Genomic DNA, 19,026 nt, shown 5'->3' with positions numbered 1-19,026 from the left:
AGGAAGGGGGCGGGGCCACGGAGGCTGCGACTGAAGCCACTGCCCTCAGACTGCCAGGAAGGGGGCGGGGCCAGAGAGGTGCGACTGACGCCGCTTCCTCAGCCTGCCAGGAAGGGGGCGGGGCCACGGAGGCTACGACTGAAGCCGCTTCCCCCAGTTTGTCAGGAAGGGGGCGGGGCCAGAGAGGTGCGACTGACGCCGCTGCCCTCAGTTTGCCAGGAAGGGGGCGGGGCCAGGGCCGAGGGCGGGGCCCCGCCCACAGTAACGGCCCGAGGGTTCCCCCGTGCCCGGGTTGGCACGGGGAGTTTAAATATTTCAATAGCACTGAAATAGCTGGATAAAATAATGGAAAATAAAATAAAATTGTATTTCGATATTGTTATATATTAATATTTTTATATGTTTTTAAATATTAATATTTATTATGTAGTAAAATTTCTTATATATTAAAATTTATTATATCTTATTTATTTTATATTGTAATATATAATATAATATATAGTATATATATAGTATATATACTATATACTATATATATAATATATATATATATTATATATATAGTATATATAGCATATACTATATATATAATATATATACTATATATATAGTATATATATATACTATAGAATATATAATATATAGTATACATATAATATATGTATATAGTATATACAACATCATTATATTATATTGTTATATTATACATTATATTATATATTATATATTATATATTATATATTACATATTATATATTATATATTATATATTATATATTATATATTATATATATATGTGTGTGGATAGAGCCTTCCTTAATCTTCGTTTGCAAAGCCTAGCCATGATGATGATTATTATATTATAATATAAGCTATTATAGTATCAGCTATTATATTATAAGCTATTATTATAAGGTATTATATTGTCATAACATGTTATAATATAACCTACATACGAAATATGCATGATAATAATATATATATATATTACATACATAGTAAATCATAATCATTCAGAGCAGCAGGTATTGTATTATTTGATATAATGAAACACAGCTGAAGCCTAAACAGCTAATATAACTAATGCAATCTCTTAAATAATGCAGTGAAATATTGATATTGATAATGTTGATATGTATATTGAAAATATTGATATATTGATGTGGAAAATAATAAAATATTATTGTGTCGATATTTATTTAATTAATGTTATATTGTTATAGAGAAGGTTATATGTAATATCATATATTCATTAATAATATTTATTATTATTTATTTATAGTTATTAAAATGTGGTAAAAGTATAAATATGAATAAACAGTTATATGATATAATATATATTATACATATTATATATTATATTATGTATTCATTATATATATTATATCTAATTCATTAGCTATATCTTATATAAAAAAATAAAATATATATATATAAAAATATAAGATATATACGAATATATATGTCAGATGCCTTAGTTCCAGCATCAGAGAAACCAGAGCCCACCAGAGCAGTGGTTCTGCTGCAAAATGCTCCCCGACTCTGCAGCAGCTGCACAGCCTCCCCCTCTGCCCGTGATCCCAGCAAAGGGATGCACAGACACTCACAGACACAGCGTTTGCTCAGGCACCACATTTATGGGCAGCTCGGTAGGGAGCGCAGCTCCCAGAGGGAATGGACTCTCTGGGAAAGGGAGGGCAGTCAGTGTCCAGGTGGGACTGGGAGTCTCTGGTTCCAGGCTCTTTCCACGGCCCCTTCAGCTGTGGAGGAAAGGTGCAGCAGCAATTCCCACTGCCAAGAGAGCAGCCCTTCTCTGTATCCAGCGCTCCCAGAGAGGTGGCATCAGATCCCTGGGAGGGTTCAGGGTGTGAGATGCATTAAAGGGATGGAAACTGGGCAGAAACGAAACCCCCTTGAGTTCCAGCTTGTCATCTGAGGTAAGATGAGCTGATGCTAACAGGCTTAATTTCTGATCAGAACCAATTCAGCAGTACAGGTCTGTTCAAGTACACTGAGAAGTTGCACAATCCAGATTCTGGAATGTTTTATTGAAACAACAGGAAAGCAGGTTCAGGATTGCTGGGGATAAATGCACTAACTACATGTTAACTACTTACATGTTTGCTGGGGATCAATGCACTAACTATGCATTAACCACTTCCATATTTGTTGGGAATAAACGCACTAACCACATATTAACAACTTATATAAATCAACCCCTGTTAATATATATGGGGTCTGTCATGAGGTGTGAGCCCCACAAGCACAGACAAGGACTAGAGGAAGGGTCCAGAGCTGCCACAGCTGAAGACATTCCTGAGCACGGCTCCCCAGGACACGCAGCTCTCGGTGGGGGTTGTCTGCTCTGTCTGAAGATTCGTCTCCTGGCTTGCACAGCTCTGGGTGGGGGATCGATTTTTCCCACAGAATGTTAACATATTTACAGTTACATATATACAGCTAACACACATGTGGGCCCACATCAGGTGTGAGCATGTTATATATATACATACATCTATATCTATGTTTAATATGAGTTATAACTGTACAGGATTTCCAGGGATAAATGAACTAACTACGGTATTAATATAAATACAGTTATATAAATACAGGGGCCCACAAGCACAGCTCTATGCATAAGCACCTCTTTCAACAGCAGTAGAGCTGTGCCTTCCTGTACATACCCATCATCATTGCCTTCTTTTCCTTCATTTCCAGCATCATTGTCCTCTTCATTTGCAGCAACACTGGAGCCTTCTTCTTTATTTCCATCATTGGTGTCTTCCTCCACGTTTGTATCATCATCGCTTTCTGCTTCTTCCTTTGCAACAACACTAGCTCCTTGGACTCCTTTCTCCCTCATTTAAGTGTCTTCCAGGGCTCTTTTCCTGGCCACTGCTGTCTGGCTCACGGCTCCTTTTCCTGAGGCTATACCAGAGTCCCAGCAGCAGGAACAGGACGGCAGCGGCAGCAAGAGCCCAGAAGTGCCAGTGCTGCAGGGCAGCCCAGGGCAGGGCTCCTCAAGACACCCCACTCTGCTCCAGGGTGCTCCTGATGGAGCCAGCTCCTGCAGATAGGTTGTTCCATCTGCTGCACAGGATGATTCATCTCCTGCTGTGCACAGCTCTGAGGGGGGACTAGTTTTTCCAACTGAATGATAATATATATACAGGTAATACAGACATGGGCCCACATCAGGTGTGAGCATGTTATATATACATACACATATATATGTGTGTGGATTTATATAATACGAATTACATTTATACTGAATTGCTGGAGATAAATGAACTAACAACAGTGTTAATATATATAGTTATATATCATCATGGCTGGGCTTCGTGAACGAAGATTTGGGAAGGCCCTATCCATGTTTGTTACAGGCACGCTGGTGGCTTATGAGGCCAATATGTGACAGACATGTCCGATTGCAAAAGGCACAGCAGAAAGACTCCTCAGATGGTGTATTCTGCAAGACACGGTTCTTTCTGCGTTGCCTTTTCTCCTCGAGAGTGATCCTGTGTGTGTTCTCAAAGGAGACAGCTGCATTGTAGATGGTGTGTCTCCAGACCTCCCGACTGGAGGCCAGAGTAGACCAGTTATGGTGATCAATATGGCCAAGGCTGAGATGTTGTTTCAGGGAGTCCTTGTATCTTTTCTTCGGGGCTCCTCTCACGCGGCAGCCGGTGGCAAGTTCACCATAGAGCAGGATCTTAGGGAGGGGGTGGTTGGTCCTTCATCCCAGAGACGTGCCCTGCCCAGCACAGCTGTGTTCTCAGTAACATGGCCTCAAGATCAGTGTTTACAAAGCCATAGTGCTGTCTACTCTCTTATACGGTTCTGAATCATGGGTCATCTACCACCACCACCTGCATCTCCTAGAACACTTCCATCAACGCTGCCTCTGATCCTAAACATCCACTGGTCAGATTATGTGACCAATACATCTGTTCTAGAACAAGCAGCAGACAGTTATATATACACAGGGGCCACAAACACAGCCCTGTGCACGAGCACCTCTTTCAGGGGCAGTGAGCAGGAGTCCTTTGAGCTAATATCAACAGAGAGATGTTCTCCTGCAGGGCCTCTGTGTGGGCAGCCATATTGTGCACCAGGTGCTGGAAGAGGTTGGGTGTTTCAAATCTTCAGAAGTCTGGTGGCAAGTTGATCTCCACTGGAAACCCTTTTATTGTGCACAACGAAGTGGTCAAGGCACTTTTTCTCAAGGGAGCAGCACAGGTTCTCCAAGAGATCCAGCTGCTGCTGCAGGAAATCCCTCCTTTGTTTGCCTGAGGCTACACCAGAGCCCCAGGAGCAGGCCCAGGACAGCAGCAAGAGCCCAGAAGTGCCATTGCTGCAGGGCAGCCCCGAGCAGGGCTCCCCGGGCCCTGACACTGCGCTCCAGGGGGCCCTGCTCCAGCTCCTGCAGCAGCCATCTCCCACTCCAGACACTCTGCACGCTGCTCCATGTGCTCCCATGTGGCCTCATCCAGCTCATCCCCAACCACCTGCAGGTACTGGGTGAGGCAGTGCCTCTTGCTTCGTCCCTGCACTGCAAGAGCCGCCAGGGAGTTTTGCAGCCCCATCCAGGCAAGAAGGATTAGGATGGCTGGGGATAAATGCACTAATGACAGTGTTAATAGATACCGTGTCTGTCCTCAGGTGTGAGCCCCACAAGCACAGCCACCTTCACCTCCACAGCGGGCGGACATGGCTCAGCTTTGCCTACGTGACTTTTCCTGTATCATGTCTGTTCCTCATGTCCTCTGAATTCTCCAATCCCACACTACCATGTCTGCATCCCAACCTGTCTAAGACCTCTGTGAAACCCTCCCATTATGTGGCATCATAGATAAGGAACTGTGGCAACACCAACTCCAGGCTCCTTTAGATCAAGAAAGAAGCAGATGGGTGGTTCCGGCACAGAATTTGAGCTGCTTTGCAAATTCGTAGTACCTGTGTGTCAGTAGTGATTGGTCAGTTTCTGTTACACCTGAACCCCAGAGCAAGGTGTAAGAATCTTGTGTAAAACTGCACTCAGGGTGCCCCAAGTTGGATGGGACACCCCACGTGCAGGAATAAAGAACAACTTTCCCTTGGAAGGGACCTCCCGTGACAATGACCCCTCTGGTTTTTCCTTCATGGAGCAGTTTTGACGCAGAGTGTGGGGCCAACTTAACCACAGTGACACCTGACAGAGTTCAAAGTGTTTGGACAAGGCTCTCGGGCACATATTGAGGTTCTTGGAGTTTTCTTGTGCAGGGCCAGCAGTTGGACTTGATGATCCCCTGTGGGTCCCTTCCAGCTCAGGATATTCCACGATTCTGTGGAATCAACAACTTCAGTTTTGACATGTGTTTGGCATTCCCACATTTCTGTGGCGTTTGCTGAAGCTCTTGGTGAAAATCTACATTTATCTTATAAATCTGGTGTTTGCCATTAACATAGGTCACAAGAGGCTGTACTGAGATGCAAACCCTTCACCTGTACTTTCACTCTCTCTGAGTGAGCAAAGCAATATTCTCAATTCTCAGTATTATGGAATCACTGAAAAGGTATTTTCTCTGCTGTTACACCAGTTTAAATTCCCAGCAGCACGAAAAGGTCAGATATTCACTCCAGCACCAAGACAGCCCCACATGAAGACGCTATTATGGAAGAGCAGTGTCTGCCAAGTAGGGGCTGCTCCTATTTGCCACTCGCCCGCTTCACTTCCAGAATTATTCTCCACAACAAGCACCACAAACAGCACAACTTCTGATTTGCCTCATATACTTCAATTTCAGGGTTTTAAACAGTGCGTTCTTACCTTTTTAAAAGCACACTGAACACTGCGAAGCCGAGCCCCCGCTGCCCCGACCCGCTCTCCCCCCTCAGGGCGAGATGGCGCCTGAGGGCGAGCGCGCGAGTTGCCATGGCAACAGGCGAGGGAGGGGGCGGGATTTGGGGGCACCATGGCAACGGGGGCGGGGCGGGGCGCCGCGCGGTCACGTGTTCCCTCCTTTTCCCGCCCTGCCGCGCCCGGCGGCCCTGAACCTCCGCGTCACCCGTAGGGGCGTGGCGGCGCCCCGCCCACCGCGGGGTCGAGCGGCGGTGATTGGTGGGAGCGGGGATGAGGGGGCGGGGTTTGCGGCGCGCATGCGCGGTGCCGGGGCGGAGGGCACAGCCCGGCTCGGAGGCGGCGGCGGCGGCGGCGCGCGAGCGGCGGCGGTTGGTGCGCGCGCCACGATGGTGAGGGGGGAGCGCGCGCCGCTCCCTCAGGGGGGAAGCCGGGGGGACCCTGAGGGAGCTGTGAGGGGAGGATCGGGGGGAAACCGGCCGGGAGGGGGGTCCGCTCGCCGAGGTAATACGTGATTAAGTGGTTCGGAAGCGTTTCGTGGGATAAATGGTGGAGTAATCAGGGAAACGCGTGATGTGACCTCCGAGGAGCTGATTATGTGTCTGTGAAGCGATTGGTAGCTTGTTCGGAGCTGGTCGCTGCGCGTCCTGGTAGTGTTTTGAGCTAATTCGCTAAAGAACATCTGATTGTTGCTCATGGAAGTCGTTCACCCGAGTGCTGGGTTTGGAGCTGTGGATGTGGTTGGAACAAGGGCTGATGGATAAATGTGGGGTAGTTTGCCTTAGTGCTGGTTAATGGGTAAAGGATTGGTTATGGAAGAAGGAAGAAGTGGTTGTAGTGAAGGTTTGGGGAGGTGAAGGTTGGGGTAAACCCCCCTGTGGAAGGAGCTTTTGCAAGGCAAATTGGATGAAATATTGGGTTGTTCTGCTGTGCGCGTTTCTGCTGAAAGGAGAGAGTCCTTTCACAAATGGGAAATTCGTGTTTCCTTGTCAGATGGGGAGGGGAGCGATGTCCCGGGGGGGATCCAGCCGGGGGGACGCAGGGAGCAGCATCATCCCCCCTGTGGTGTTGGCAGCTGTGCCCGTGTCTGTGCGGCAATCCTGGCTTGGCTTCCTCCGGGTTTTATTAAGCCAAGCGCTGGGCAGCCGGCTCAGCCCTGATAAACACCCTGAGTCTGATGGTACCAAGTGTTTTTCCTTCGAATTCCCTCGGGGAGTTGTTTTTGTGCGGCTGCACAGGTGGAGCAAGGGCAAGGCTTGTCTGCTGGGAGAAACTGCTGAGCCCAGAGGAACGGGAGAAAGGCTTCCTTCAGGAAAGAGCATTTCGTACAAAGTATAACTCCAGCTTTGAAATGCAGCTCTGAATCCTGTTGTTTTTTTTGATAGAGACCTCCCGAGCTGGTATTAGTGACATCTAATGCAAAATGTAACAGGGCTGTGAAATGCAGCCCTGAATTCTGCTGGGTTTTAAATAATTTTTAATAATTTTTTTTCCTGAATTAGAGTGGATATTAGTGACATTTCCCACTGAGTTAGGTTGGAAAAGACCTCCGAGATCATTGAGTCCAACCTGTTTGGAACAGAGGGAGCCAAGAACAATCTTTAGGGAAAAGAGGCGAAATAAGGGAGGCTGAACATGCTGTGCCTGAGCTGTGCTGTCACAGCAGAGCCTGGTTTCCTCTCCAGCTGTCCAAAGGAAGCAGAGAATTTGTGCCAGAATTTGGTCAAGGTGGAAATCTTTTCAGGAGTGACAGCAAACAGGGATATGGGAGGTGGGGAAGCAGAGCCGCCCCTCTGCTTTTTGAGGGAAATCTCACAAATAATGGTGAACACAAGGAGAGAGAACTGAGAGCTTAACTAGTGACTTTATTCCGATTTATGAGCTGTGATTTGTCTCAATGAAAGAGCATTTAATTTATTAGAGCATTTAATAGGTGATTTAATTGCACTGTTTTTTTTCTCTGAAGAATTTGTTTTAGGGAAGCCTTGAAATACAGTCCTTTTGGCCCAAAAGCCTTGATGCCTTAGGAGTTTACAAATACAATACAAGCTGCAGATATTAAATAACTCTTCTTTATCTGGCTGGCACGAACCTCTTGGATACAGAGGTTGTGTGTATAAAATATGGCTCAGGAAGTGGCCGTGGTTGGCTTGGTGCTGTTCAGAAATTGCATGTGCAAGGCAAGATAACCTGCATGGCTGCTTGTGAAATAATGATTTCCTTCCTCATCTTCAGTGTGATGACTAATGTGTTATCTGGGCATCTCTGCTGAGAACTTGGTGTGCACAAGGGGGGAAAAACGGCTGCATGTTTTTTGGTTAAAATGTCTTAAACGCTTTGTGTGTAAATCTCAAAAGTTCAGTTAGTAAGCAGTGCCCCTTAATCACTATCTTCTTCTGAAATACTAATGGTGGCTTCTATTATTTTAAATACTTAAATTACTTTACCCCATTTACTGACCCTCCAAGGGGCTCCCTTATTTTCAGGATTTGTCAAATGAAGTGTAAAATTTACTTCTAAGTGTCGAAGTATAAAATCTGCTTCTGAAATGTAAAGTTTACTTCTGAGAGCTATGAGAATAATCCCACTTCAGAAAGAGTTAATAAAATATTCATAGGTAACTGCATGGCTTTGAGGAGGGATATTTAAAAAGATAAATGTTCTGTTAATGTGTTTGTTTGGTTTTTTTGAACTGGCTTATGTGATGTTCTGAAACTTTGTAAGGTGCATGCAGGCCCCCTTCAGCAGGGTTTGTGCACACATCTGTGTGACACAGGGATTTCTTTTCTGTTTTACTTTCCAGAGAGATTTATCTCTCCCTGCCCTGTGCCATTTCCTTTTTGCAGAGTGAATCTCTGGTGGTTTGTGATGTTGCCGAAGACCTGGTGGAGAAACTGAGAAAATTCCGGTTTCGCAAGGAGACCAACAATGCTGCCATTATAAGTAAGTTCCAAACATGCCTGACAAAAATTGCCACAAAGTCCTGTCTCCTCTTTTCCTCCCCCTGCACCGTTGCTGCTGTGACAGGTAAATGTGAGCCAAGAGGATGTTTGTTGTAGGAGCCGCAGTACTTCCAATTCTGCCTGTAATTTTAACACTAAAACAGGGCTGTTCTTATGAGACGAGACTCCATCTGCTCTTAGCAGAGTATTTATATGTAATTATGGCTCAGAGTCTACCACTGTTTGTGAAATGATTTTGGGAAGTCATGGGATGTGCTGAAAAAGCGAAGCAGAATCACAAGGGCTGTAATTGTTGAATGCTAAAAAGCTTCTGCATCCATTGTATAAGTCGATTGAAAACAACATTGATCTGTGTTTTATTTTGATTTATAGTGAAAATCGACAAGGATAAGCAGTTGGTGGTGCTGGATGAGGAGCATGAGGTTTGTTAAATGAATTGTAAATAAGAGTATCTTCAGCCTGCAATATATTGTTGTCTCTAAGGTACTGCCTTAGTTTCAAATTGTTATCAAACTCTTAATCTAATTTGGGTCATGAGCTTATTTAAATGCATGGTCACTCTGCATGTAAAGCACAGCACCATTAATAGTGAAACTATGCAGAAGCAATTGAGTTGACTAATTAACTGCACACCAAAAAAAAAAAAAAGTTATTTTTAAAGCTGTTTTAACTATGTAAAAAGCATCTTTGGCACCTGCTGTCTTTTTGAAGAGTTTTCTGCTGTGTTTCCACGTAGATCTGCACATTTGCCTCTGAGCTGGTCTGCCATCAATTAGAAGCAGGATTGCTAATCCCCTGCAGACTCTAAATTTGATGGGTGGCATAATAAGGTCAGCCCAGTGTGTGGTGTTTCTTAATGGTCCATAGGGCAAAATTAAATCCTTCCCAGGGATTTGAGCATTAACCATAGCTCTTGTTCCCTAGAATGTAGAAGTTAACATAAAATTTAAATAGAATGGGGGCTCCTTTTTGACTGCTGAAAGAGGAAGGACTGAATTTCTCAAATTTTTCATTTATGTAGCTGATTTTAACATACTTTTTGGTGTGTGCTTGCTCACTTCTGTTTAGCACTAGAGTTAGCAAAGTGTAGCTGCCAACATAGCCAACTAGAGCCAAAAGTGTTTGCTAAACTCATTATGCCTAAAATAGGGGTGATTATTCATGCTAACGTTAATTCTGTGTTTAGTCACAGGACTCTGTTGGCACACAAGTCTTCCCAAACTGCTCTAGTAATTCGGGAGCTCGTTACCAGTTCACCTGTAGATGCACCTCTCCCTGTCTCCCAGGTGTTTCACTGTCCATTGCTCTGCTTTAACCTTCCAGTGCAGGACCATTTGCTCAAATATTGCTTGTGTTTAATGTCACCAGGGTATTTCTCCTGATGAGCTAAAAGATGAGCTGCCTGAGAGACAACCTCGATATCCTTCTCATGCTGCTGCCATTTGGTCTTACTCACTGCTGGAAGCTGTTCAAAACGTTGGACTTCACCTTTTTAGGCCAGTACTTGTTGTACTGATGCTTTATTTGTGAGATAATCCAGGGATCCATTCTCAGGGTGCACTGAACTGTTGTCCCACTCGGAACAATGACTCATTTAAGCCTTTCCTGAGATTTTATTCCCTTTTAGACTATATAATGTTTGGGGAAGTAAAGCCAAGCCACACTGCTGGTAATGTAAAGAAGTGAGTAAAATGTACCAGTTTGTAGCTACTTCTAAATATAGAAGTGTGTCTGTGTAAGTCAGGATGTGTTTTGGTTCTTTCTTAGGATGTGGCTGTTGTTTTGCTGCAGTTACTGATTCTGGGATTGCTGTGGGCATGTGATCTGGGGGGGAATCCTTGTTTTGGAAAAAAAAATAAGGAACAACAGAGGGACAAGTAAATTGTTCTTTAACTAATGAAATAAAAGGGGTACTGAAGTTGTAAGTGAAGAAAGTACCTGCCTCCATCAGCCTCCAGAGCTGGCTGGCACTACTCCATGTGCTGTGCTGAATCTTTCCTTTCATGCCCACAGTGCAGTGGGAGGCTGTAAAACAGAAGTCCTGGCTAAAACTGCAGTTGAAATTCAGGAAAACACCTGAAACAACAAACTGCTTGGTCAGCAAAGAAAGAATTGGGCTTTCATTAAGCCAAAACCACACTGATGGGTGTGTGGGAAGTCTTTTTACCAAGCTGGGAGAGGAATATTTGCAATGTGAGGGTGTTTTTTAGCCCTGATGTGAAACATTACTAAGCCCTCACACCAAGGCAGGGTCAGTTCTGAAAGTCACATGTGGAAGTGAAAACAGAACAGTGAGACTTTTATTATCAAATTAAAACATCATCTGAAATGCAACAGTGACTTGTACCTGCATCAAGATCAAGAATTATATCCTAATAATCAGTTTCTTAGTTTCTTTAACCTCAGAAAAAACATTTATTGTGTATAGTTACAAGTACCAGCATGAAGATGGAAGAGTTTCTTATCCATTGTGCTTTATCTTCTCCAGTCCAGTTGGTGAGTGAACACTGTGATTGGTAGCTACTGTGTGATGTAAATTTGGGAATATTATTTGCTATGGAAGATAAAATTGAGTGCTTAATGCTCTCAAGGAGGTTTTCCTGCCTTTGTGGTTCACATTTGGGGCACTTGGGCTGGATGATAGAAGAGATTCCCTCTTTTCCGTTTCCAAAGGCTGAGCCAGGATGTTGGTTTCCTGCTTAGAGGGCCAAAAGGTGTGTCTTCCTAAATGAGCTTGTGCTCAGCAACACCCTCCTGTAAAGGACAGGCCTGGAGCACTCTGCATCTGCTCATGTAGGCTTTAACCTAATTTAACCTGTTTCCTGTCACCCTCTCCTCAAATCTTGGGGAATCCTCAAAATATGACCATATAAGGCTCAGGAAATGAGTGAAGAGGGGGCTGGAAGGTACCACCTCTGTTCCCAAGGGATTCTGTTCACCTGTCTTGCTATCCATGGATATCAGTGACTGGGAGGGGAAGAAATTCCTCATCTCAGAAGGACATGGGAACCCATTTATTTCTGAGGACCTTAGAGTCCTATTCTTTCATTCTGTCCACGAAAGGAACAGGACTCTGTAAGAGGGTGAGGATGGGATTTGAGAGGAGGGTTTCCTGGGGCCTGGATGCAATGGGCAGCAGCAGAGGATGCCTCCAAACAGGGCTGTGACGTGATGGGCTGAAGGGCTGTCACAGCTGTGGGTGAAAAGGAGGAAAGGAGGGCTCCCTAACCCACATCTGGGCAGGTGAAAGTGCTGGAGAAAGTTCCAGGAGAAACAGGCTGTAATCCTGGATCATCCCAAGTTTATACTGAGCAGTTGCATCCTCTGCTTGTGTCACAGCAACCTGCAACATGAACTTACCTGGGCAGGGAAACGTGGGATTTTAATACAAACCAAATAACCTGCGACTTGGTTTGGGCTCATAGAGCTGAGTTGCTCCTGGGACTTCCATCTGTGTTCTGTATTGTGATAGTGTAGCTTGCTGGTATTACTGGATTATCCTTGTTATCCTCTGGAAGAAGATAAACTGATTGCATTGTTTTACCCCTCATGACTCAGAGCTGGAGTAACTAGATATGTAAAACACTTTAGCAACTAATGAGCATATTCTTCTGTAGTTACCTGAGAATCCTCCTATGAATGTCTTCAGTTTTCAGTTAATAATTTAAAAAAAAAAATCTTATTTTTGAAGTGTTGGCAGTCAAAATAACTAATCCAACCCTCTTTTTTCCCCCCTAACTACAGGATGTAAGCCTGAGCAGCAGATGATGTATGCTGGCAGCAAGAATAAGCTTGTACAGACAGCTGAACTCACTAAGGTATAAATGACTGCTGAAATAACTGTCCAGGTTGCAGAGGATGTTTTGAGTCTTGCTTGAACCCATGGCAAAAAGAGTTTTGTGAGACTTTGTGGTTACAGCAAACAGAATCTGGTTTAGGAAGAGTGGAGGAGGAGTGGGGGGGATTTCTGGTGGTTTAGGGTACAGGAAGAACAGTGTTCTCAAAAATGAATATACCTACTGGTGGACTGGCTGGCTGTACTTTTGGGAATGAATTTATTGATGGGAAGAATAGACTGAAGGCTTAGTGTGTTGTGAAGCAGATCAGTTTAGCTGCTTGCTGGAGCTGTGTGCTTGCAGCACAGCCTGCAGAACAAGGAACATGTGCCAAGTGCTGAACAATTCTTCCTGTGCTTGGTTCCTCCAGTACTGAGACCAGAAGAAATCACTGCATTCACCAGGCCTAGGTGTATGTATATCCTAGAAAAGAAATGTCACCTGTTTTTCATTTTGGAGATCTTTGAAATCTTTGCTTAATTGGCACCTAGAATCCTTACATTTTTAGCTTCAAGCAGGAAAGCTTAATAGAGTCAGTAGTCACTTCATAGCATGTGAAATGACTTCACCAGTCCCCAACAACAGCATTCCCTTTAGGTGTTCCTTATCCTGCTGAGTCCTTTAACATCCCAGTAAAAATGTCTGCTGGGCCAGAGAGAGAACTATGAATCACAGACTGGTTTGGATGGAGGGGACCCTAAAGCCCATCTCATTCCACCCCCTGCCATGGGCAGGGACTCCTTCCACTAGCCCAGGTTGCTCCAAACCCCGTCCAACCTGGCCTTGAACTTCTACCTCCTCCAGCTGTACCTTGTAAGAAGAGACCTCTCTGTTTTAAAGTAGACCTCAAGTTGACAGGAGTAAATGGGAAGGAAGCAGAAGATAAGATGGTGGAAACAATCAGCTCAGCCCCAAGAAATCTTTTTTTAGCCCTGTAGAAGCTGCATCTTGGAGGCCTGAGAACTGTGATAGAAAGGAGGAAGAGGAGACAGTTTCAAGTAAGTGAGAGAGAAGGGCTGGTAGGAAGAAGGTGAAAGCCTGGGGAGTAGCTCAGTTGGAGGTACTTTCACCTCTGAAATAGGAGAAATTCAGTCTGAAAGTCTTTTGAGTGCAAGCCCAGGAGCGGATATAGAGGTCCACGATCATCCTCCTTCTGAAGCTGGAGAAGACAGCCTGTCTCCAGTTGGGGTTGCTTGCTTGCTCTTTAAATGTGCTTTATTCTTGCCACTTGCTGAGCTGTGTTTCATTTTGGCTCATGCTGTGACTTCCTCCTGGTGTGATTTCTGCATGTGACTCAACTGAGTCCTCTCATTTTTTCAGTGACTTGCATATTAGCTTGGCTTCTGTTAAACTGTTCTGTTCTTATGATGCTGAATGTTGGGGTTCCTCCAATTTGAAGGTCTGTGAATTTGTACAATTTACTTCCCTGACTCTTTGGACGAGATGATCCATCTGTGGGCATCTCATGGGCTCCAGTGAGCGCTGCACAATTAACGTGGCTTCTCTTCAAGGGTATTAAAAACCCAAACCACAACCAGTTACTTGCCCACATGGAATGTAAAAAGAGTATATTGGTGCCTTTGGTCCTATTTTCTGCTTCAAGGCTGTGTTCAAGGTTTGTTTAAGACTTCGCAAAGCTTTGGGTTGGTGGTTTTTAGGTTGTTTCGGGGGGTTGCCCAGAGAAGCTGTGGCTTCCCTGTCCCTGGAAGTGTCCAAGGCCAGGTTGGATGGGAGCTTGGAGCAACCTGGGATAGTGGAAGGTGTCCCTGCCCATGGCAGGAGGTGGAATGAGGTGGTCTTTAAGGTCCCTTCCAACCCAAACCATTCTGGGATTCTGTGATTTTTGGGTTTGTTTTTTGTACAAGTGTTCTATTTTGAGGTACCCCCGGCTTGTTTCTTACAGGTAAAAACTGGATATTTTGGATTTATTTCAGTTCAAAGAAAGAGTAATTGTGGTTTGGGCTGAGCAAAATTCCTGAACTTTGGGTTTGAATAAAGCCCAGAGATGAAACTGTGTTCTTCAAGTAGACAATCCTGCTGAGATAATGCATGTGAGATGGTGCCATTCCAGGGTCATTTTAGAATGCAGTGTGTGTGCTGCTCTCTAAGGAGGAGAATGAAGCCTAGGAATAGAAATTAGGAGATTCTTGTTCAAGTTACTTTTGTTCATCGCCACGTACTCTTGTGTATTTTCCACTGATCTGATCCTTTCAAGAAAGCACCTGAACATTTTGGGTTTGTTACTGGTTTGTTGCAGCTCAGACAACGTGTGTGGAAGGTGCTGCTTGCATTGTGTTGTTATCCCTTCCCAGTGCCACTCCCTCGGGAATTGATGCCGTGCCCTTTTGTTTAGGTATTCGAAATCAGAAATACAGAAGACCTCACTGAAGAGTGGCTGCGTGAGAAACTGGGCTTCTTCCACTAAGGAAAACCTCTGTACTAAGTATTTATGTACCATCCTGGTGACACTGGAACCAGACAATGAATACTTACATCCCAGCAATGCACTGTATTCACAGCTGTCTCCTGCAGTATCTCTCTTGTGCAGAGTTTGTGCAAAGAATAGCAGGTCTGTCTCCTTGAAGTAACAAATCTTTGCAGGTGTTTCCTTATTTGTACCTGCTAAAAGGGAATACTCCTCTGCAGGGACTCCTTTTGCACTCTTGTGACTAATATTTCTGTGACTAAAATAGTTGGGTTCTGGATTTATAACTATGTGCAAACATCACTTGGAAGCTGACGCTAACTTTTTCTGAGCTACAACTGCATCCTGATGACACGTTAGCCATTTTTATGCAGAATTTGTGTACTGTCACTTACTTTTCAGATTTTTTTGACTTAATGTCTTCTCAATTTTGAAAACTACTCCCTGGAATCATTTGGTATTAAAAAGACAAAATCCTTGTACAGCAAATCCATCCATTTATCTTTCCATTGAGTCCATGTGAACTGTCTCAAATTCTTGGAACTAATTTTTGTCATTCCAGTAATTCCTCAGTTGCCTGAGTCAATCTTTCTAAATTTCAGGGCAAAGCTTTGACTGTCCAGTTCTCCTGCTAATACAATCTCACAGGAACTAGCTGATAACTAAGGGCTGAACTACAACTCTGGTTCTTCTCATACCAGATTTCTTCTTGCATCTCTAACTTCTGACACTGTTGAGAAGTTTACCTCTGCTCATTTCCTGTTATCTGAACACCTGGTGATACTGTGTGCCTTTCATTTGTTAGCTTTAAAAGGACTTGAGAATTTTACACTGCCACTTCTTACAAATTTGGTAAAAACTTTGTTAAAAAAATCCGAGTAACGTTTGTTCCTAGTGCCTCGTGCTGCAGCTGACATCTGTTAAAACAAAAAGCCAACCTCTTTTTCTTTGAAATTCCAATCATCTGCTCCATTTGTAGGAGTCAAGAGGTTAAAGCTTTTCATGATAATGAATGATTTATATCTCTTTTGTTATGAAAGTTGGCCACACGTAGCTTTTGAGTACTTTAATTACAAATCTCTTAACTTTCTTAACCGCCTGTTGGTCAAAATTACATTCCAGACGAAGCTTTTGCATTAAGTGATCATTTGATTCTCATCTCTTTGAAACAGCAGATCTTCTAATGTGAAAATAGTATTTAACTTTTATAAGTGACCAGTCTTTTTACAGGTCTGTTTTATATTGACTAGAGTAGTTGCCTGACGTGGGACACGCTCAGCCCGTGCCGCGGCAGAAGGAGCACTCACGGGACAGTCTCTCGCTGTGAGTGTTTGTTGTGCTGCTGAACAAGTATCTGCGTAAGAGCAGCTTCCTGTTGATAACATACCTTAAAATACAGCTGCCCCAACCAATCTGCTCGCTGGGAAGGAATGCAGTGTTAAATTTGGAGGCCAGTATTTCATGCTGTGAAACCTTTGCTGAAAGAAGGGTTCTTTTTTCGTTCGTGAACGTACCCTGTGTTAGTGTTAAAACACTAATTCCTGCGAGATCACAAGGAATCCATTTGCAAAGGTCCTCAGTGTTGGTAAATCTCTTCTTAGTTTGATGTTATTGCTCATTTATTTGTATATAAATCTGACTTGAGAGGAGCTTTTCAAAATACGTGTTGGAATGATCCAATTAAATCGATCTTTCGGTGCGGGAAAGAAATGCTTGTAATTAAATTCCTGTGTTAACGTAGTGAACTGGAAAAACAATTTCATTTCCCTGGATGAAAAGATGTTGATTATGAAACTGTTGCTTGATCATTCTGTACTGCAAATCAATAAAAACAATGTCTTTTGTGACAAACATTGTATAAACAAGACTTTGGCTCAAAGGATAGCGTCATTCCAAGCATCAGCCTGGAAACAGCAGGAAGCTTGGGTGTTTTTGGGATTGAGCTGGAGGTGAGGCATGTCAAAGTACAGCGTGGGCGAGAGGGGAGCTGATGCTTGGAACGTTCAGCTTGATTTGCAGTGGGGAAAACTGGATTCATCGTCTTTGTTGTACTTTGTACACTGGTGGGCTGCCAGCAGCCAACTGCTGCCTGCACAGGTCTGCACAAAAATAACTGTACCAGAGGCCTGTCTCAGGAGGAAAGGGAGGAGCTGCTGCAGTCAGATGGTTCAGTTTGACTTTTCATCTCTGGATTGCTCCACCTTCGGCCAAGAAAACGCTGCTCCTTCCAGCTGCATCTTCAGCAGAGTTCTTCCACTTCACGTTCTCGTGCCTGCACTTCAGCCCTTTCTGCCTTGGGTGCTGCCCCTCTGTTTGCAGAGAGCAAACAGCCCCTGTGAGAATTAAAGCCCAGTTTCTCCTGAGAGGTGATGTTGGTGCTGCTCAGCCCACCAGTATTACTCTCCAGCCAGCCTTGCCTGGCAGCTGTACCCCCCTCCCCTCTCTGAGCTGTGGAAGCAGCTGCAGGTACTCAGAGGGTGTTTGCTGTTCCAGGCTTGTTCCTGCTCTCCTTGGTTTTCATGCAGTTTTGACACAACTGTCTGCTGCTAATTGTCCTGGGCTCTTGAGATACAGGCAGTGCTAATACCTGACTAAGCAAAGGCATTAATTATGTCCAGATCTTTCCTGTGCCAATACTACTTGTTTTCCCAACATCCTTTTCCCACCTTATCTGTAGAACTGTGTGTTCTGTGCTGCTGCCCCCCCAAGCTCAGTGGGAGGCAGATGAGTCCGTGTCCAGGCCAGTATGTTCCACATGTCCAGGCCAGTATGTTCCAGTGTAATCACACAATTCTCTTACATTTTCAGACCTCTGAAGAGGGATCTAAAGGACAACACAAATTAACCTGTGGGAGCCTTTGTAGCTAAAGGTCTGAGAGTCAGCATTTTCCATTGGGAGCTCCTATTTTTCAGGAGTTAGTAAGTCGGCCTTAAAATCCTTGGCCTGGAGTTAAAGGTCTCTCCAAGGGAGACTTCTGCCACAATTAATCAGGTTTGCTTTAAATATTGACTAGATGGCTGGGACACAGCTCCTGTAGTCCAGTTCATTGATGGTAAGCTGAATTAAAGCATGAGTTTGCATGTCAGCCCATGAAATGGACTTGTAGTGTTTGAATATTTTTAACAAGAAAATGTAAATGCTGGTATTTTGATGGCTTAAGTGTATTTCTAGTATCATGAATGCTATTCTGATCTATCAAAGGAGGCAATAATGGAGGTGTTGACACCTTTATCACTTCTCCAAAGGAGCATCTTGTGCACTTGTACCAGGATTCCATTTTTGTATCTTTAACTGTAAAATAGCTGGTCCAGAAACGATGTTAAACTGATGACATGGGCCTGACTCAAACAGGCAGAAGCAAGAGAGCTCAATTCCTCGCTTCAGTGCGCTCCAGAAATAAATATCATGCAACATTTTTTGGTACAACACGTAATGACTGTGAAACAGAGCCATGGTGGGACATAGAGGGGGCTCAGTGAAACTCTTGCATTTGTTCCATGGTCCCAAAGCACTGTTGTGAAAGGTCTGAGAGGTTCAGGGCCAGGTCTGAGAATTTGGCAGTTCCATGAAAATACCAGTAACCAGTACAACTTCCATATGCTGTTTAGTCTCTGCTAGTTCACACTGCATGTTTACTTTAAACCAAATCTTTTTTTTGCTAAGCATGGTGCTTGTATTGGTTTAAATAAAATGTTTCATTAAGAGGTTGTGTTGCCCTCTTTTAATTGCAGGGTGGTATGTGGGTGTCTGACAGGGAAAATCTGGGAATGCTGGTATGATCCCTCTGTTTCTCAGCTTCCTGGAGCTGTGGAGTAAAATACAGAGTGCAGGAGCCAACTGAACAGTGTCAGAGTAGCTGTCAATGGGACCCCAAGGCTTGAAGAAGACAGAGGAATTTAGCTGTATTTTTCCTTCTCATCTCTTTCCTGCCCAAGAAACCACTGGAATAATTTGATCAAAGCA

The 19,026-nt window shown here is 44.1% G+C and overlaps 1 protein-coding gene across 1 annotated transcript; it reads left to right on the top strand.

The window, feature by feature from the left end:
* The first annotated feature begins 6,122 nt into the window (after positions 1-6,122).
* Positions 6,123-18,767, top strand: GMFB (glia maturation factor beta). Its single transcript, XM_051768844.1, has 7 exons — positions 6,123-6,230; positions 8,685-8,781; positions 9,174-9,223; positions 10,170-10,221; positions 11,217-11,297; positions 12,546-12,619; positions 14,991-18,767. Exons 1-7 carry the CDS (start codon positions 6,138-6,140, stop codon positions 15,060-15,062), a joined length of 519 nt encoding a protein of 172 aa, XP_051624804.1. The 5' UTR covers positions 6,123-6,137; the 3' UTR covers positions 15,063-18,767.
* Positions 18,768-19,026: the final 259 nt, after the last annotated feature.

Source organism: Manacus candei, unplaced genomic scaffold, assembly GCF_025592945.1.
Source record: "Manacus candei isolate 608988 ecotype Guabito, Panama unplaced genomic scaffold, ASM2559294v1 h1tg000097l, whole genome shotgun sequence".
In the NCBI taxonomy this organism is placed as follows: Eukaryota; Metazoa; Chordata; class Aves; order Passeriformes; family Pipridae; genus Manacus; species Manacus candei.
The sequence above is the reverse complement of the archived record's forward strand: the minus strand, read 5'-3'. Positions and strand labels throughout refer to the sequence as shown.